The sequence below is a fragment of the Bufo gargarizans genome, chromosome 1 (assembly GCF_014858855.1).
Source record: "Bufo gargarizans isolate SCDJY-AF-19 chromosome 1, ASM1485885v1, whole genome shotgun sequence".
NCBI classification, from domain to species: Eukaryota; Metazoa; Chordata; class Amphibia; order Anura; family Bufonidae; genus Bufo; species Bufo gargarizans.
Genome location: NC_058080.1, coordinates 494,892,028 through 494,912,200, shown reverse-complemented (window position 1 = coordinate 494,912,200; position 20,173 = coordinate 494,892,028). Strand labels below are relative to the sequence as shown.

Sequence of the window (20,173 nt, the reverse complement as noted above, 5' to 3'; positions counted from 1 at the left end):
GCCCAAGGCAAATTGTACATAAATTAATTCTTGTGTTAACCATCACACATGCATGAATAGTGCTTTTCACGTGTAGTCCATACTCAAAATTATATACTATTTGATAGAGCGTGCAGAAAAACAGTGATAGTCATGTTAATCATCTACACACTGAAAAGCATTGTGATTTACTATCAATTTAGCTTATGATTGCCTGTTTATGTTTTGTATTTAACATAAGTATTCTTCTTCTGTACACAGGGCTGTGTCTGAGATGATTCTTGCATATCAACTGTGCAGGTATGGATGCTGATGAATGCTTCCTTGCCACTTCTGGGCAGGATGAAAGAAGCTCCTGGCCTCTGGACCTCAATTTACCCCTTTTCCCAACAACCACCAAAGATAACCCTTTCCCACCCCCTAACCCTTCTCCAGAATTGTCCTCCTCAGCCTCCTCCTCTGTATCTGCTGCTGGAGGAGGATATCAAGATGTCAGCCCGACATCCTCCTTGTTGCAGCCACCTGTGACTCCCACTTCTCCACACCCAAATTATCTGCCAAAGCTCTCATCTCCTGTACAGCCAAACTACAAGGAGGAGAATGAGGACAGAGGGGAGGCCCTGGTGGGACATGTGCTTTTTTCTAGTGATGGAACTGTCTACCTCCTAAAAAGTGAGGAAGAGGAGGAAGGTGAGTCACCACGGGACTCCCCTAAAAGCACATTGTTGTCACGTCCTCCACTCACCTCTTTTCGTCTCACCGCCACCTACCAAGGCTTTCGCTCTAACCAAAAATCCCTACATACCTCAGCTGAGGCAGCCGAACTTACTCAAACGGCGCCTGGCAACTCGCCCAGAAAACAAGACCAATCCAAAGAAAATGAAGCAGAAGAGCAAAAAGAGGAAGATAATTTAAGACACAAATCAACTGAGGAGTCCATAAGGACACAAAGAGTGGATGGTACATGGATATGTCTCCCTTGCCAGCTCAGTTTTCGAAGTGGAAAGCAGCTGGGATTGCATGCTTCCCACTTCCATGGATTAGAGCACCCATATCAAGATCATTTGGCATTAGGGGGAACCTCTGGTATCATTCACAGATCAAGTGGGCAAGTTTTTCTCAGCCTTTTAGAACCAAAAAAAAGCCACATTGTGTTAGCTGCTGGCCAGGAGCCAGAGAATGTTGCCCTTTCTGATGTTCAAGACACCCCACTCTTAGATGTAATCCAAAGTGCAACCGAACAGTCTGGAACATTAGAAGATTTAATGAAGGACACAAAGCATAACAAAACCAAAAGTCATGTGACTTTTCAAGGGAAACCAGAAAGTCCTAAACTTTCTACGGGCCTGGTTCCCACCTCACCTCTAAGTTATCACAAATGTGAATCCACAATAACATCCCATTCAACCGAAGCCAAAGATTCAAAGGCCAACAAAGATGAAAAGAACAGCGTAGAAAACTGGTACTCAGCAAGAACAGAGGTGCTGGGTGAAGATGTTGAGGGAGAGGGAGAGGATATGCCAGAAAGCAACCCTTCTGCCTCACAGATCTCAGACATTAGTGAGCAGCTAATTGCAAACCAAAACCAAAGCTTCTATGGTCCAATGATGACAAATTCCTTGTTACAAATGGGAGCTCTTCCTAGCTCTGACAAAGGGGGTAACCAAACAGATGCAGACCGTGGGCCTTTGGCCTTCGATGAATGCACACCATCCTCATGCCCCCAACCATTCCAAAGTCTATCTCTTCAAGGCCAGCTTTCCTTGCTACACTCTCGCAATTCATGTAAAACTCTTAAATGTCCCAAATGTAACTGGCATTATAAATACCAACAAACATTAGATGTTCATATGAAGGAAAAACATCCAGAAAGTCATAGCCATTGTTCTTATTGCCACAGTGGCCAGCAACATCCACGCTTGGCACGAGGTGAAAGCTACAACTGTGGCTATAAGCCATATCGTTGTGAAGCTTGCAATTATTCTACAACTACTAAAGGAAACCTCACCATACACATGCAATCTGACAAACACTTAGCCAATCTCCAAGGCTACCAAGGTTCAAGCCCTGCAGCCAACACATCAGTTCCACCTTTAGCAGCACCAACAGTGAATACAGGACAGGTTGAAGGAAGTCAAACATCACCTCCTGACCGTCAACTTAAGCAAAAGGCATCATGGCACTGTAAGGTGTGTAATTATGAAACCAACATTTCCCGCAACTTACGCATACATATGACCAGTGAGAAGCACATGCAGAATGTACTACTGCTTCACCAGGGCCTAGGAATGGGCCAAGACAACTTTCCATTCTATGGAAGTCCACTTGCACCAGATCAGGGACTGGATCACCCACTTCTTTTCAATCCCATGCACTTCAGCTCAACCGGAACCCAAGGTGAGAACATGTTTTGGTAACAAATACACTTTACAAGTATATAATAGTTTTAGGCCTCATGCACACGACCGTTGTTTCATTCCGTGTCCGTTCCGTTTTTCGTGATTTTCTGCGGAGGCATTGACTTTCAATGGGTCCATTGAAAACTCGGCTAATGCACCGTTTGTCATCCTCGTCCGTGATCCGTGGTTCCAGTCTGCCCAAAAAATATAACCTGTCCTATTTTTTTCACGGAAAACGGTTTGCGGACCCATTCAAGTCAATCTGACCGTGAAAAAACGCGGAGGCACACAAGATTTTTTTTCCTATAATTTGCATGGAAAACTTGACATAGACTTTTTTATACTTTCCTTCATGTCTGGTGATCCTCCAAAAACGGAACAACGGAACCCCATTTTGCGGAACGGAACACAACAACGGTCGTGTGCATGAGGCCTTAAAGAAATATATAGTCAATGAACTTTGGTCAACAGTGCAGATAAATAGTAACCAATGTCAATCAGTCAGCAAGAAAACCTGGCATTGAAGTAAAAAAAAAATGCAGATATTTTAGCATAAAAAAGTAATTATAACTCAATAAAACTGAATTCTAATATATGAAATTTCTGGAGCAGGGTACTGGTTCTCACGTAGTGGGTGGCATGTGCAAACTTATTTTCTGACGACGCTGCATAGGAAAAAGTATGCAATAACCAAAGACTCTTGCAAAAGAAAGGGTAACCTATCTGTTTGTAAAATCACAGTACTTCACTATAGATTAAAATGATATTCCAGTCTCTGAGTAAGACATAAAATAGTGGCATAAGATGCTGATGCACAGAATGGTTTTGATCTACTATGTTATTTTAGATCTGCATGCTTTTGTAGTAATACATGTATTGCTGTTCCCCCTTTTACTTTGCAGGTTGTAGCCTTCTTACTCCAGATCCCCAGCCAAATTCACAGGTGAATGCAGTAAACTCTTCTGGAATAGCTATTCCTGCACCTTCATCCTTACCAGATTCTTCAAACCCTGATGAAGAACTATCTCCTGGGGCATTCCGCTGTTTGGTGTGCCGCTGTTTCACCACGGATAGTCTGGAAGGATTACTTTCTCATGCCAGTAGAGGCCGGTCTCTACCTGAGAGGGAGTGGAGAGAAGTCAGAGGAGACCTGCACTGCTGCCGTCTTTGTTCTTACAGTACCCAGCTTAAAGCCAACTTCCAGTTGCACCTGAAAACCGACAAACATGCACAGAAATATCAATTAGCTGCCCATATGAGAGAGGGAGGTGCAGCTCTGGCCACGGCACAGGCTTCAGCTGCAGAGCTTCCCATCAGTGGATATAGCCAGGCTTCTTCTTTCCCTCCTTTGCACCTGAGATGTAACCTGTGTGGATATGAAAGCAACAGCAGAGAGAAAATCCAGCTTCATGTGCAAGGAGGGGGGCATGAAGAGAGCCTGCGCGTCTACAAGGTGAAGTATACAGAGTTAAAGTATATGTACTGTAGGTGGCACAAGATATTGTGTATTTTATTATTTACCTCTGAATTCCGAAGGTGTGATGGCACCTAATCCCAATTTGGTATGGTATATGGGAAGCTACTTGGTTACGTCTTCACATTATATGGCACGTTAGCTATTACTCTGCTTTTATTATATTGTTAATAGTATAGGGAACTCTGAATTAATTTGTATTGTATGGCCGCGTTCACACAGTCCGTGTTTGATTGACCAGTGACTCCAATCACTGATTGTGAGCCAGAACCAAGAGATAAGGTATAAGAGAAAGATCTGCACCTGTTCTGTGTTTCTGACCCGCACTTGGTTTTGGCTCGGAATCACTGATGGAAATCACAGCCAAACAATGACTGTGTGAAAGTGGCCTAAGTCTAGGAAGGACCACCTAGCACATGGATAGCTAAACTAGGACTTTACCTATCCCCTCCCCATATCTCAGCTTCCTGGATTTGCACACCTTGAGCGGACATAGGCTATAAGGTGTGTTTTTACCACGGATTTTCCACAATCCTCTAGTAAATGTAAAACATAAGTAATTTGCACTGTTCAGGTGACAAACATATTTTCAGCTCACATCCTCTCTTCATCCAGGGATTTGATTAGTCTAAGGCCTCATGCACACGACCGTAGTGTGTTTTGCGGTCCGCAAATCGCGGATGGCTTCCATGCACGTGCCGCAATTTGCGGAACGGCATGGACAGCCTTCAATATAAATGCCTATTCTTGTCCGCAAAGCGCAGACAGGAATAGGACATGTTATATTTTTTTTAGCGGGGCCACGGAACGGAGCAACAGATGCGGACAGCACACGGAGTGCTGTCCGCATCTTTTGCGGTCCCATTGAAGTGAAAGGGTCCGCATCCGAGCTGTAAAAAAACGGCGGCTCGGATACGGACCCAAACAATGGCCGTGTGCATGAGGCCTAAGGCCTAGTTCACGCTTCAGTAATTTGGTCAGAGATTGTGAACCAAAACCAGGTGTGAGCCAGAACTATGTCATAGCAAAAAACCAGTGGGACCAAATATCGAAAAATTATAACAACTTTATTTCAATATTATATATACAATATGGAGAAAAAGGGCAAAATGGAAAAAAGATACACAGAGAAGCAAAACCTCATTGGACAACCATGTTACGCCTTAGAACTGTGATAACAGTCTCCGGATAAAAGGCCTCACACTATGCCTCACACAAAATGGTCAAAAATTATCAAAAGAATAAAAACGAAAAGTTATAACAAAAATAATGATAATAATATACACCACCCACCCCTATAAGGGATTATGGTGTGAAACTATTGCTACAAAATAAACTATGACCACCATTTAATATGAGGCCCACAGTATAAGACCCAGTATAACTATGTATAAAATACAAAGTGGATGAGAAATTGCCAACATCCAACCTCGACGCGCGTTTCACCTTGAAGGCTTCGTCAGGAGGAGCCAGAACAAGTCTTATCTTATCCCTCTCTAGGCTCCACCTGGTTTTGGCTCACAGTCACTGAGAAAAATCCCTGACCAAATCACTGAAGTGTGAACTAGGCCTAAGACCTGTTTCACACTTGCGTTTTGGTTTCCAGTTTTGAGATCCAGCAGAGGATATCAAAACTGGAGCAAAACAGTTCGGTTTGATATTAACACATCCCGATGCACCCTTTCCGTTAGGATGCGGTTATGTTACATCAAAATGAAACAAACCGAATCCGGAACTAAAACCACTGTAAGTCAATGGGTGACGGATCCATTTTTTCCAGATCCGAATTTTTTTTAATCCTGCATCATTGACTTTTGACACTGATTTTGCTGCTGGATCTGGTTTGTTCCATTTCACAGAACGGACACAAAACAGCAGCTTGCTGCGGTTTTGTGTCCAGTCAAAAAAACGCAACAAAATGGAACGGAATACATCCTGATCAGTTTTGTCCCTATTGACAACGAATAAGGACAAAACTGAACCGTTTTGGCGCTGGTTATGAGATCCTCTGCCGGATCTCAAAACCAGAATGCCACAACGCAAGTGTGAAACAGCCCTAAGGCCTCCTGCACACTGCCATGTTTTCGGTCTGCATCCGATCTGAAGTTTTTGCGGATGGACACGGACTCATTCATTTCTACGGGGCTGCAAAAAATGCGGACAGCACACAGATGTCAACCGTATGATGTCCACATCCGTGTGGCCATGCCTCATATTGTAGAAGATGTCCTATTCTTGTCTGTTTTGCATTTTGACAATGGCGGCCGAGAAAAGGGGCACATGGCGGTATTCGTATTATGTAGTATGCAGCTCTATGGTTTGCAGGCAGCAAAATGGATCCGGTCATACGCAAAAGGCCTAAAGCTCTCTGGAGCTGCATCATCCACTCACCAAAATCTACAGCAAAATTTGGGGCAGATTTTGACACTGCAGATTACACCTAGATCTGCGGCTGCCCCTTAGATTTACTAGACTCAAAAAATGAGTGCATAAAAGGGGTATTCCGGTGACAACAAGTTGTCCCCTATACATAGGTTAGGTGATAACTATGAGATCAGTTGGAGTCCTACCGCTGGACTTCCACTGATCACAAAAACGGAAGCCCCGTACCCTGTGGAGCCCCCCTGAAATGGATGGAGTGGCTGGTAGGAAATGCGCCCATTAATTTCTATGGGCATGCTGGAGTACAGCGAGACAGAAATTGATAACGAATTAGTTATCCCCTTTTTTAGAGATATTTGCACATTTTATAATTGGTGGCTATAATCAGTAGTATAGCTGTTTGCACTAGTTTTCCTGATTGTGATAGTAAGGCTATGGAACTGCATATGAAAAATAAACTGTATCGCTAGAACATTGCACAAACAGGAAAGACTATTGAGTGTTCTCTTATCATTAGTACACAGCAGTCCTGTTCAGTAGAGCTTGCAGTCTAAACTATAGCTTTGCTGGTAGAGCCCCCTACAGGCAGTTCTTGATATCATTATAGTGCAGCACCCTTCACACAAGGCATCTCGGTAGTAGACACAACATATTTATCATAGTCTTTAGTGAAGCACACCATTGAAAGAGATGCTAGAAGGAAACCGTACATACAGGAATTGCCAGGATATCTATTAGGAATGATGCTTATTCACATCGGTATGTGATGTCTTTTAGGCCTCATGCACACGACCGTTGTGTGCATCCGCGGCTGTTGTTCCATTTTCCGTTTTTTTCCGCGGACCCATTGACTTTCATGATAGTCAGTGTAGGTTAGATAGTGATAAGTTCTGCTGTCCATACATACATACAGACATAGTGCTGTGATGTCACTAATTCACAACAATACTTAGTGCAACAAACACTAATAAGTAGTCAGACCTCTTAAAATGTGAAGTTGCTATTCACATCATTGGTGTCGATTTTGCAATCGCGAATATAATGGAGCACTCTAGCTGCATATAAAGCTATTGTAATGTTCTGCCGTGCCAACCATTTTATCCAGTCTCAGGAAACTTCTAGCAGCTTGAAAAATGTAGCAATAGTGACCCACGCCTTTATTTCGAGCGCATTACACGAATATTACATGGCTGATTTTTCCTGATCAAGAAAATAATCTCGAATTCGCAAATTCTCGAATATATGACGAATATTTCACAAAATATTGCGAATTCCAATATTGCCCCTGCCGCTCATCATTAGCTGCCACTAAGCCAATTTAGATTTATCTCCCCCTTTAGGTCTCCTTTGTAGATTAACTTACTCTAATATTCCTTATGATAATGTGCAGTAGAGGCTTAACTTGAATATCTTGTATAATCCTGGTGTCGTCTTATGTGGCACGGCTCCTGGACACGGTATCGACTGCCACCCCTGCACTCTCTATAGCTATGCCCCTGATGTGCAGTATCAACCAGAGTATAATTACACTTTGTGTATGCACGAGGTGTCAGAATGACATTTGAACTGATAACCCTTTACCTTACAAATGTAGACTAGGCTTATACTTTTCATTCCTTTCCCAGAGATAAGTGGTATCAGTAACCTACAAAAACCTCTCTCTATGCATTAATACTAACCCATAGGCAAGATGATGAAACTAAACCTAACCCAAAAAAGGCACTATGGAATACCAATATATATAATATATAAAAAAAATAGCCTTTATTAAATTAATTACAAGTATACATGATAAGACAATTTGGCAGAGATAGACATGATGTAAAAACTGATACCGATTGTGCAATTTTGAGACTGCAGTAGGGTTTGTGACCTCCTACGGACGACTCATCACCAATTATTAAGGCAGTTTATTTGATTCATATTAGTTGTGCAATTTTTCCACTATAGATAACAGTAGCATATTTGGGGAGGTTGTGGCAGGATATACTCCTACATTTCCTCTTGAGGTGGCTTACCTTGCTAGGGGCGTCTTAGCCATGTCTTTGTCTGTATCAATTTTTACATCATGTCTATATCTCTGCCAAATTGTCTTATCATGTACACCTACATAAGTGGTACCAGATCTGTCTGTCAGCCACTTATCTCTATACCATTATAGAAGGCATGCCTTGTTGGTCCGGCCAAACAAAGGGAAACAAAGTTGTTGGTTGATTGAAGGATTGGTGGCAATATGTTGATTTTCATGGTGGATGGACACATGAAGGCAGATTTTTTGATACTGTCTAATTTTTACACGGAGTAAACTTGTCAAGGTGGCTCCTGCTTGATGATAAATCTGGGACTCCTTTACATGGTCCAGTTTATATCTCCTTTTTGCCAGAATCATGCACCAAAATTCTGGTGCAGTTTTTGTAGCGTCTTAGGCCATGCCCCTTTTCCAGCAATGCTACTCCTTTCCGACGAAATCACACCACATGCCAATTTGAGCCAGAATTCTGGCACATTGTCATTAGTAACTCTGCCCCATAGTCCTTGATTTAGTACATTACATTAAAATGACAAGAGAGGCTTTGCTTGAACATCAGGGATATTTCAGAAATGAAACCGTTGTATGTTAGTGAATACAGTACGTCCATGATGTTGAGAAGAAGGCTTGGTAATGAAATATTTCTGTGTGTAAAGTTTTTGCAGGCCATTGAAGGAGTTGGAAGCGATGTATGTTTTCGCTGTGCTCCATGTGATAGCACTGTGGGGTCTCGCCTTGGTATGATGTCTCATCTGCGTTCAGCAAGTCACCATCAAAATCTTACGCAGTGGAGGCTGATGCATGGTGAAGCTGTACTTGAAAGAATTGTAACTGTCTGCAGGAGCCAACAGGAGCATGGTAAGCCTTCCATTTTCTTTAGTGAACACAGTACATTGTGCTGCTGTGTGGTCTTCTGGTGACCACAGTAAGTGTAGTTCTATACTACCTCTACTTGCCTGAATTTCCTTCAGCCCTCACAGTTTCATGGTTGATCCTACCATGTATCTCTGTGTGTTTATACGGTATCAAACATAAAACTGTAAGTAGGGACTGTCAGGGAAGCCGCTTATAGACACTAATTTAAGCTGAATTCTTAGCAATTTGATAAGAATTCAGCTTAAAAATAGAACCTGTCAGTTGAACATGCAGTCTTTCCTGCTAGCAACATGCTATAGAGCAGAAGTAGCTCAGCAGATTGATATATAGTTTTGTTTGTGTGTGTGTGTGTGTGGGGGGGGTTCAGTATAACTTGAATTTAATTAATTTAATTAATTCTGGGCAGAGGAGTTCAATGGTTTTGTTTAGTGATTGACAGCCTTCCCTATATGATTTTGTATACAGAGCACAGAAAGAGCAGAGATGTAACTGAATATAGTACAAGTTATACTGAAGCTTTCTGGGAAAGCTATGTATCAATCTGCTCCGCTTCTCTTGTCAAAGGGGTTGTCCAGGTTCAGAGCTTGACCTGGACATATTCCCTTCTTCCCTTCTACTCAGCCTCCCTTAAATGAGCATCGGAGAATGTCATGCTCCGATCCTCTCCTTTGCCCTGAGCTGTATCTCGAAGGGCAAAGGCATTTTCTGGAGATCTGGTGATGTACTGGGCTCTCCAACGGAAAATCTTGGCAGAGGCTTCTTGGCGATGTTCATGTCAGGGAGGCCAGAAGGGTGAAAATGGGGATATGTCCAGGTTCAGCTCTGAACCCAGACAACTCCTTTAAATAACACCAAGGCATAGCTTGCTCAGCATTTCCAAGTTCCCTTTAATGGAGTGTTTATGAGCTCGCAGGAGAACAGAGATAAGGGCTAAAGAAGGAGTCGTCAGCGGTCAAACAGCTCCTATGACGAATTTCACCCAACATAAGTATTATACGATAATAGAAAACCATATTCAAAGGTGTCCATCGCATGTGAGTCCCTGTAATAGATGAGTAGAGAGGAACAATATTTTATTCTATAGAATAGCTATTTTTTATGTAATAAATGGAAATGTGCATGTTTGAAATGTGTATGTTTTCTAGCTTCCTTACATAGGTTGTAAACTGAGTCTGTGGAAGATCATGGAGCAGCTGTAAAATATGTAAAGAGCTACGAAAAATGGATACACCAATGAAGCCATTTTTTTTATTAGAGCCACTTGTAGATTGTAGAGTAGCAGTAGCAAGTGTTCTATTTAGCGTTTTCTTTTCTTTATTTTTATGTCTTATTACTATTCATTTTTTTGTCTTATGTTCTTTCCCATCTTTTCTTCTTTTATGGTTGTGTCTCTCTCGCACAGTATTACTCTGCCCCTTGCTGCCCCTCCTTTTCTCCTGGCCCCTGGCCCATCTACGGATCAATATTTTATGATTTTGGCGGCGGCTGAATGGTGTTAAAGAACTTTAACACTTTAATTAGCTGAAACAGGAATAAATTTCCCACAACTGTCAATTTTCAGTATAATCGTTTATCTGGCGACACTGTGCCTGTCCTCTCATTTCTCTCTGCCTCCCGCTGCTGTATTCTCTCCTGCACATTTTAGTGCCTAATCCAGCGTTTAGCACATCTTTTTACTCTCTAAACTTGTTTTCTATAAAAATGATATTATTGTAGAGCTGAATATCCTGATTATCTTAAGTGCTTTAACAGTGTGGTTAATGGTATGTCTGGTTTTTACCTTCCTGTGGTAGGACAAGTTGAATACATTAACCTCTATGTGTGCAGTTCATCCTTACAACCTTGTATCCTCAACCCTCTGCTAGAAGTTTGCTCTACAATATCATAAGCATGCTATTCAACACGAATACAAGCTGCTATTGCTTATATACCGGTACATTACATACATTTTTATATTGTTATTTCAGGTAAAGTCCCAGTGAACCAAGAGATAACATCAAATCCTGACATTGGAGAGGAAAATGCAGAAACATCCCAAGGTGAGACAAGGACTTCTTGTTCTCTAACAGCAATTCCGAATCTAGAAGAGAAAAAATTGAGCGTTACCACTTTTTGTATTCATGTTTACAGATAGTTTTTTTCTTATTTTCTTTTTTAATTCTTGATTTGGGCAGTCAAAATAGTCAATGTCATTAAGTTTTTCTGACTTCTTCACTCATGGTTAAAACAAAGACAATGGTCTCTTCATAAGATCACAGTGACTCATGTAGTGACTCCTAAAAGGTCTTCTCTGGAACACTATCAATAAAGTATATTGAAGACAGCACTGTATGTGGAAAAGCAGTTGTGCTTCTTTACTTACATGGCAAAGTGTGCATGAAAAGGTGCCAGGCATGCACCAACATTAGGAGTTGTAGATTTAGACATAGTTTAGGTATACATCTATGGTTTTAAAAAGGATGTAAGAAAGAGAAGTTGCTAAGGCTAGCCATGCACATTAGGCTGGGTTCACTTTTTTCATTGGGAGTATACTGTTGTATACCCCAAAACAGTATTCAGACTTATACAGCTGTCAAAGCTCTGTACATCTCTGTACTCCTCCTTCTTGACCTGTCTTTGAGACAGTCAAGCACTCTCTCCTGTTGCAGACTCTCTCATCCCTCAGCATCAGAGTCTCAGAGAACTGGCCTTCTGGATTTCCTAATACATCTCCAACTGAACATTCAATGTCTCCCATTCACACACCACCTCCTCATCACTCTCTCTGTTGGTGTACCTCCAGGATCTATCCTGGGACCCCTACTTTTCTCCATTTATACATTTGAGTATGACACTCAAATTTACCTCTCTGGCCCAGGTTCCATTTATCTGCTATCCATAATCCCAGAGTGTCTAGCAGCTATATCTTTATTCTTCTCCTCTCACTTTTTAAAACTCAAGATGGAGATAACCGAACTCATCATCTTTCTCCCATGTCACTCAGCTCCCTGACGAGACCTATCCATTACAGTTGACACCACCACGCTTTCTCCAGTCTCATAGGTACGCTGCCTTGGAATAAGATTTGATTATGCCCTGTCTTTAAAGCCACACATCCAAACCCTTACCACCTTCTGCTGCCTTCAACTCAAGAACATCTCTTTTATTCGCTCCTTCCTCAACCCTAGGTCAACTAAAATGCTAGTGCGTACCCTTGTAATCTCCCATCTGGACTACTGCAACATTCTCCTCTGTGACCTCCCATCTAACGCTCTTGTGCCCCTCCAATTTATCCTCAACTCTGCTACCCGGTTACTCCACCTCTTATTTCTCCTTGCCTCCATTTGACGTATACGTTACAAAAAAAAGGATACAAAAACGTAGCACACGTATACTTTTTTTTTTTTTTGCAATGGAGCTCTGAGGTGAACTGATGCCAATGTATAGCATTAGTCTGAGGCATTCGTTTAACCACGTAAACGTTTTTTTATATACGTTAAAAGGATGGGTAAAATGTGATGTGAACCCAGCCTAAGTCTGTTACACTTTTCTGTCCAGCACAAAAGATGGAAACAAACTGCAAGCAGGTCTGACAGAGCCCAAAATGGAATCCTTTGGACTCCATTTGTCAATTTGAAGTAAATGTATCCATGTTGTTATACCTTTGAATGCCATTTTTGGATATTAAAATGTGTACCCCTGATGGAAAGCCCAGCGAAGGGCATTATTGTGAACCCAACCTTAGATAAATGTCAGCCAAAAGCTTATTTGATTGGCAGCCATTTCTACCAATTCTCCCTCCATAGACATTCTAGACACGGTATAGGTTTGGTCAAGCATAAATGTGTTCTCCATAAGGAGAGAGGAATAAGAAGCTGCCAGACACTCCTACCGTCAGGGTAGAGTCAGCCATAAAAATTTGAAATCAAGGAGTTTGGCCGACATTCATCTAATATGTATGGCCATCTTAAGAGTCATAAAGTGTCATCTAATGTATAAACGATGAGCGAAGAATTTTGGTGAAAAATACTGGTGTGCGCATACCCAGCCATGAGGGTGCTGAAGAAAGTTTGCCTAGCATGGTGCAACATGTATTTTTATGCCACATGCTCCGTTTTCGGACACCTTCCCTAACATTCTGCCATCTTGTACGTCGATTAATACGGCACCCCAGTTTTGCACAAGGAGGGGAAGGCTTGCAAACAACTTGTGTAAACATTTCCAGGCCGTGGAAACACTGGGTAAAACAGTAAAGCTTTACACTGACTGGTTGCTATAGCAACACAATTTTTTGTTAGAACGTTAGCAGTATTTGTGCCCCCTTTTCAATAAACTTTATTTATAGTGTCCAGCAGAACACATTTACTCTTCTGAGGCCCTTGACCTCCAGTCTTTGGACAGGCTATTGTATTTGTGAATTAGGCAGCTAAAAAGTTGTTGTAATAAATCATGCATGCAGTTTTCCCTGTATAACGATCCAAAGAAATTTACCAGTAGAAACAGTGAACCTGTCACTCGTGCATGTGTAGTACTAGTAACCATAACCCTTGTCTGTTAGTTGTTTATCCCTTCCTGATCCCTAATCTCCTGATTCAGCTTCTGTACAGGATGAGGCATCGAGGCCTGAATGTGACAAAGCTGCCGAAGGGACTACGGTACGTATTCTCCAGTTAACTTAGGGGCCACTAAGGATCCTGGTCACATCTTATGGGCTTGACTGGTTTTGGGGCTTTGTGTCCAGATGCATTGACAGACAGCAGCAGTGTTGCTGTTCATTCATTAATTTGTCTATGTGTACTCAAACAATCATTAAGAGTCCATTGTATATTTGGAAAGTTTCTAAGTAACTGAATCACTGTTCAGGCACATATGCATTACAATTTATTGGGGGAGATTCATCCTTTAAAAAAAAAAAAAAAGAACCTGGTTCTCCTGCTGGTTCCTGCCTTCTGGTCCCTCTCAAAGCAACTGATCATTGATTGGCTGAGCAGTAACATTTCCTTGTTGAGAGGGACCAGGAAGTAGAGCCTTGCAGGGAATCGGTGAGGTGGGTATGTCTTTTTTATTAATTTGTTTCTTATCCCTTTTTTTTTTTTTTTACCTTTTCTATCATTAAAGGGGTTTTCTTCAGCAAATTGCATTTATTATGTAGACAAAGTTAGTACAAGACAAGCTTACATTACACCTACAGATTTTGCGGACGATTGTCGGGAAGGAAACATTCCTTCCCGGCAATTGCCTGCTTACTAATGGAGGAGATGGCTGCTATTACATGCAGCAATCTCCTCCTCCCATACTGAATCACTTTTTGTGCAGATCATGATTACACAGCATGATCTGCTGCCGGCAAACGATAATTTTTTAAACCTGCTGAAAGATTCAAATTGTGAGCAGTATTACACTGCCAGATCATCACTGATGAGCGTTCTAGCGAACACTGGTTAGTGATGATCTTCAGTATTATCTGCAGGTAAAATAAGCTTTATAACGTATTGTGATAGGCAGTATCAGGGCTTTCTGATGAGCTGCTTATCCTTCTCTATAGAAATGACATGCGGAGTGAGGAATGAACAATCATTTTTTATAACGAACATATAGGAGCAGATATTAGAGTTTCCTTACTTTAGCAAATGGCATTTATCATATAGAAAAAGTTACGGTAATACAAGGAACTTACTAATGTATTGTGATTGTCCATAATGCCTCATTTGCTGTCTTGATTCATTTTTCAATCGCATTATACACTGCTCATCCTGCAGTGGTGGCCGTGCCTGCACACTGTAGGAAAAGCGCTGGCCTCTTTGGTGGTCCGGACTCCGGGAGCGGGCATAGGCATGCATGCGCATCAGCTCAAGTCCCGGCCACCGCTGCAGTACAGATACGAGGTGACTGGCCCCTTAACCCCTCGAAATGAGCAGGGTATAATACTATTGAAAATGGATCAAGCAAAAGAGACTCATTTTAAGATCCACTATAGCCCCACTCTCAGACAAAGATACTACACACAGTGGTTTCACAGCTCAAACCCCGAGGCTAAATCTAAAGGCGTTAGTATTGCCTTACATAAATCTCTGGTTGTTTTTAATCTCAACACCGAGGCAGACCTTATGGGTCGGTATCTCTATCTGACATTCTGTGTATCAGGCAAGCTCTTTACTGTGGCAAAATTTTTACTTGTCCAATCAAGATCAGGTGTATTCCTGTAGGAATTCTCTATCTCACCTCTCAAATTTTGTAGAGGGATTGTTAATTGTTGGAGGAAATTTTAACATGGTACTCAAAAAATCTCTGGATTCCTCTAGGGACAGATATCTTGTCCCTATTGCACAACTGGCGTCTCTTAAAGGGGTTGTCGTACCTCAGACATTGGGGGAATCTCGCTAGGATATGCCACCATGCCACCAAGGTCTGATAGGTGCAGGTCCCACCTCTAGGACACGCGCCTATCTTTAGAACAGAGCCTGCAAAGTGAAAAAGAGTGCACCGTGCATGCGCGGCTGCCCTACAATAATTTTAATGGGAACACCGAAAATAGCCAAGCAGTGCGTGGCCCCCGCTCCATTCACTTCTATGGTGCTGATGGAAAAAGCTGAGCCAGCCCTCAGCTTTTTTGGGGGCATCCATGCATGTATGGTGTGCCCTCCTTCACTTTGCAGACTCTGTTCTACAGATAGGTGTGGATCCCAGAGGTGGGACCTGCACCTATCAGATATCGCTAGGATATGCCCCCAGAGTCTGAGGTGAGACAACCCGGCACCCCTGATTGAGGAGACGACGCTGCTGCTACTATCCCACAGACATACAGCGGAGAGCAGGAAGAGAGAAGGGAGACGACACGTGCGCACTGCATCTCCTCCAACAGCTGATCGGCGAGGGTGCCGGTTATTGGACCCCCGCCAATCTGATATTGATAACTTATCCCGAGGATAGGTCATCAATAGAAAAAGCCCAGACAACCTCTTTAAGGGCTCATGCACACATCCATATCTGTTTGGCGGTCTGCAAACCGTGCATCTGCAAAACACGGATACCAGCGGAATGCATGGCGCCTTTCTTTTCTAACTTTTGCAGAAATGCCCTATACTTGTTAGCAAAATGGACATGTAAAGAACATGTTCCATCTTGTTTGTGGGGCAGCGGAACAGACATACGGATGCGGACAGCATACTCTGTTCTGTCCACATATTTTGCAACCCCATTGAAATTAAAGGTTCTGCATCTGATCCGCTAAAAATATGGATCGGATGGGGACCGAACATACAGTCGTGTGCATAAGCTGTAATCTCCAAGGAACGGCCTGTTTTATCCCATCTGATTCTCTTTTATAAAAGGGGTTATCCAAAGTATAAAACATGCCCAGGCCCCTCAAATAGATTATACTTACCTCGTTCCCCAGCACCCGCGTTGCTCCTGATCCACACACGGCCGCTGCTGCATCTCCCTGTTGCGCGGATCCGGTGACAGGGGGAGCAGCCAATAGCAAGCCTCCCTAGCATCGCCAGTGACACTAGGGAGATGCAGCGGTAGCTGTGCGGGTATTGGGGTAAGTATAATCTATATGAGGGGCGCGGACATTGGGGGGTTTTAATACGTCATACTCCTGTCGAATCTCGGGTTAATCTTTGGGTTTCTTTTCATTTTTGTTTTGTTTGCTGTTGTAAAATATAACAAAAACCACAGGACAGGGGATAGCTATTAGGTTGGTGGGGGTCCTACATCTGGGAGCACCTATGTCTAGAAGCGGGCCCACAAAGTGAACAAAGGCACACCGCAAGTGGCAAGTACTGCCACCCTCCATTCACTTCTATGGGAGTGAGGAAAACAGCTGAGCGCACTCACTAGCTTCTTTTCAGAAGTCCCATAGAAGTGAAAGGAGAACGCGCTGCACATGCCTGGTGCACTCTCCTTCACTTTGGGGGCCCCATTCTAGAGATAGGTGCAGGTCCCCATCTGTGTGATCTGGGCAAACTACTTTTATTAATTTGGTATATCTTCTGATAGTCCTTGCACCAAAAAACAAATATACACCAGCTATGAGCTGTCGCAGATCTGAACTAGAATTTACGGCAGTTTCTGGATAAATTATAGTGAAGCTTTTGGGCCGTGACATAAAGCAAGAAAGGTAAAACCTTTGATGATTTCTTGAAGAAAAAAACCATAGGAAGTCCAGCTTCCAAAAAGTGACGAACTTTATTCCAAAAATATATTAAAATCCAACATGGCAACCCGGTCTACATGTTTCAGATCTGCTAATACCGATCCTTGCTCATGATCATGAGTAAGGATCGGTATTAGCAGATCTGAAATGCGTAGACCGGGTTGCCATGTTGGATTTTAATATATTTTTGGAATAAAGTTCGTCACTTTTTGGAAGCTGGACTCCCTATGGTTTTTTTCTTCTATATTCTTAAGTGCACTTATTAATGCCAGCGCAGTCCGTGCTTCCAATTTAAGTGGAATCAGGTGAGCGCAGCTTTGGACTTTTCTTTTTTGCTTTTTGATGATTTCTAATACACATTGGTGGTCATTTATCATGGGACTTGCAACTTTTTTTTTTGTTGTAAAAAAAAGTTGAAAATCGCCTTTTTGTCCGGTCATGCGACAATATTTAGTTGCACGGCCAGTTTTATGACGTCTTCAATGGCGGGGATGGGGCGATGGCCATGCTGAGGCTGGCACCACCAAATGTACTAACATTTATGCCTAGGAACAGGCGTAAATGTTGGTAAAAAAAAAGTATGCCAAGGACTGCCGTAGTTGCGCCTAATTTATGGAGAGACGCACCCCTTCTCATAAATTGTCCGAAACCTACGACAGAGTAGTTAGGAATCTTAAACTGGCCTACAAAGCCGGCCTTAGTAAATGACCTCCACTGACTGTGGCTCTGCTGTGCCCCAGTTTCAGAGCCCATGGCTGAAGGGCGGAAATGCCAAAATGAATGCACAGAGAACGCTTATATCTGTATATAGTTCTTGGAGTACCTTCACACGTGGCAGATTTTGTTGCAAAAATTTCTGTGATTGAAATCGAGTTCCGTTCATCTGAATGGGGTTGTTTTGGCAGGAAACACATGGACTTCTGCAAGTCCCATTCAAATGAGTTCAACATTTTCTATCATAGACATTTTCTGCAACAAAATCTGCCCTGTGTGAATCCTGGGCGGACTGACCATAGACCCTACATGGAAATTTCCCGGTGGACCAATGCCCAGGCCTCCTTACGTCCGCAGGCTGGGTACATGATCTGATACTCTCAGCATTAATTAATACTGGAAGCTTCAGGTACTTATGTACCTGACCAATGCCCACAGCTACCCTCCTGAACTCAATTGTACCACCATCCTCAGTACTGTGTTACAGTTGAACACTGTGGAGAGCGTGGCAGTATTTTGTGCTGCACTATGGTATTGTTGGCCCTGTCTACTTCTGTTGCCCCACCTTCTGTCAATTTGGACATTCCTACATCATGGGGCCACTTTTATTTGTATTTTTTTCCAGGGCCACTTCAGGTTCCCAGTCCGCCCTTGGTGTGCAGGCACCCTTAGGTCAGTTTCAGCAGAGCGAGTGAGTTCACTGCAAGAGGGATGCTCCGTGTGGAAGAGTGATTTTCCGTTCCGAACCATGTCCTTGCCCAACATCCTCTGTAATGAATTGTACTGAGAGAATGTTGTCAGTACAATTCATTACATTCGGACATTGACACACAGTATGATAAATTATTATAACGCCATGAGGTCCCCTTACAAGAGTCCAGGACGGGAAACCACACTCCCATGCGAAGCGCGTTTCTGGCAGTGAACTCACTTGTCTGACCTGGCCTTACAGTCACATAAGGTTGGGTTTACACATTACTACAACAAAAACGGATCGGGAAAAAAACGTCATGTATTTTTTTTTTTTTTACTATAGTTGCCGTTGTTAAAACATGTTAAATCAATGTGCTTCACTTAGTCAATTACCACATTGCAAAACCACATCGTTCACGATAAAAACGTATGCGATTCCTGGTGCAGTTTTTTGCAAATTTTTTTTTTTACCACAACAAAAAACGCAACATATAAATCCAGCCTGAGGGCCGTTTACGCTGGGAAATAATTGCTTCATTGTTTGATCCGGTATTCGTAATCTTTGAGCAGTGATAATTTGTTCGTGTGTCATTGAACGCATCTTTGGCGCAGGCCCACAGACCATCGTTCCTCGGCAGTCCATCCCCTTCTGTAAGCGGGCAATTGCCTGTTCTTTGTAATAACACAGCACGAGTGGATGAAAGGCAAGCAATCACACAAATGAACGCATTAGTTCAAGGAAAGCACCCATTATTGTAACATCAAAAAGCGAGCCTTGGGAACGGTAACACGGATCTGTAGGGGGATCGGCGCTCGTTTTAATAATCTGTCTGCTCCCGTAAAAGGACCCTTAATGTGCCTTACACATGTTCTTTTTACCTATTTTTGAAAATGATATGTATTATGTCTGTACATATAGGAATTATGGTGCTTGTGCAGTTTCTGTACAAAGTTCGCTTTGTGCACAGAAAAATGGAATGTCTACAGTCTCAGAAGTTGTTTCTTTCCATACGACTACGTCTAGTTCTGAAGAAAGAGTCACAAAGCAGCGACTGATCACAGGCACTGACTGATTTGACTCGTAATACCAGTGAAAAGCCGTCACTAGTTCCAGCATGCCCATTCTTTACTCTGTCACATGGTCTGCATTACCCAGGAGCAGCAGGAAGTGATCAGACATCTTTCCCAGGGAGGGGGGTGGACATCTGAGGGTTAAATGCAGGCCCAAGTCTGTAACACCCAGCAGGGGAGGAGATAGGAGGGGGAGAGGATTTGTTTACCAGCTAGGCCGAAAGAAGGAAAGAGCCAGAAAGAGAGATAAAGAAATTAAAAGACAGAAGAAAAGGCAGGCAATAGATAAGGGAGGAGTGCAGAAAGTGCCCCAGGAGTTAGTTTTGGGCAGAGATACTGGGGCTGTGCTTTATGTAGATACTGAAGAAGTGTGTAAGTAGGGGGGGAGTGAGAGACTGGGCATGAGGGGTGACAGAGGT

General features: G+C 42.7%; 1 protein-coding gene across 1 annotated transcript in view; it reads left to right on the top strand.

Moving 5' to 3' along the window:
- Positions 1 to 281: 281 nt before the first annotated feature.
- The window catches only part of ZFHX2 (zinc finger homeobox 2), a 55,242-nt gene continuing 35,350 nt past the window's right edge, over positions 282 to 20,173 (top strand). The window contains exons 1-5 of the mRNA XM_044274295.1: positions 282 to 2,376; positions 3,281 to 3,831; positions 8,920 to 9,121; positions 11,107 to 11,178; positions 13,715 to 13,773. Of these exons, the coding sequence (XP_044130230.1) occupies positions 282 to 2,376; positions 3,281 to 3,831; positions 8,920 to 9,121; positions 11,107 to 11,178; positions 13,715 to 13,773 (2,979 nt within the window). The remainder of the gene's footprint in view (positions 2,377 to 3,280; positions 3,832 to 8,919; positions 9,122 to 11,106; positions 11,179 to 13,714; positions 13,774 to 20,173) is intronic.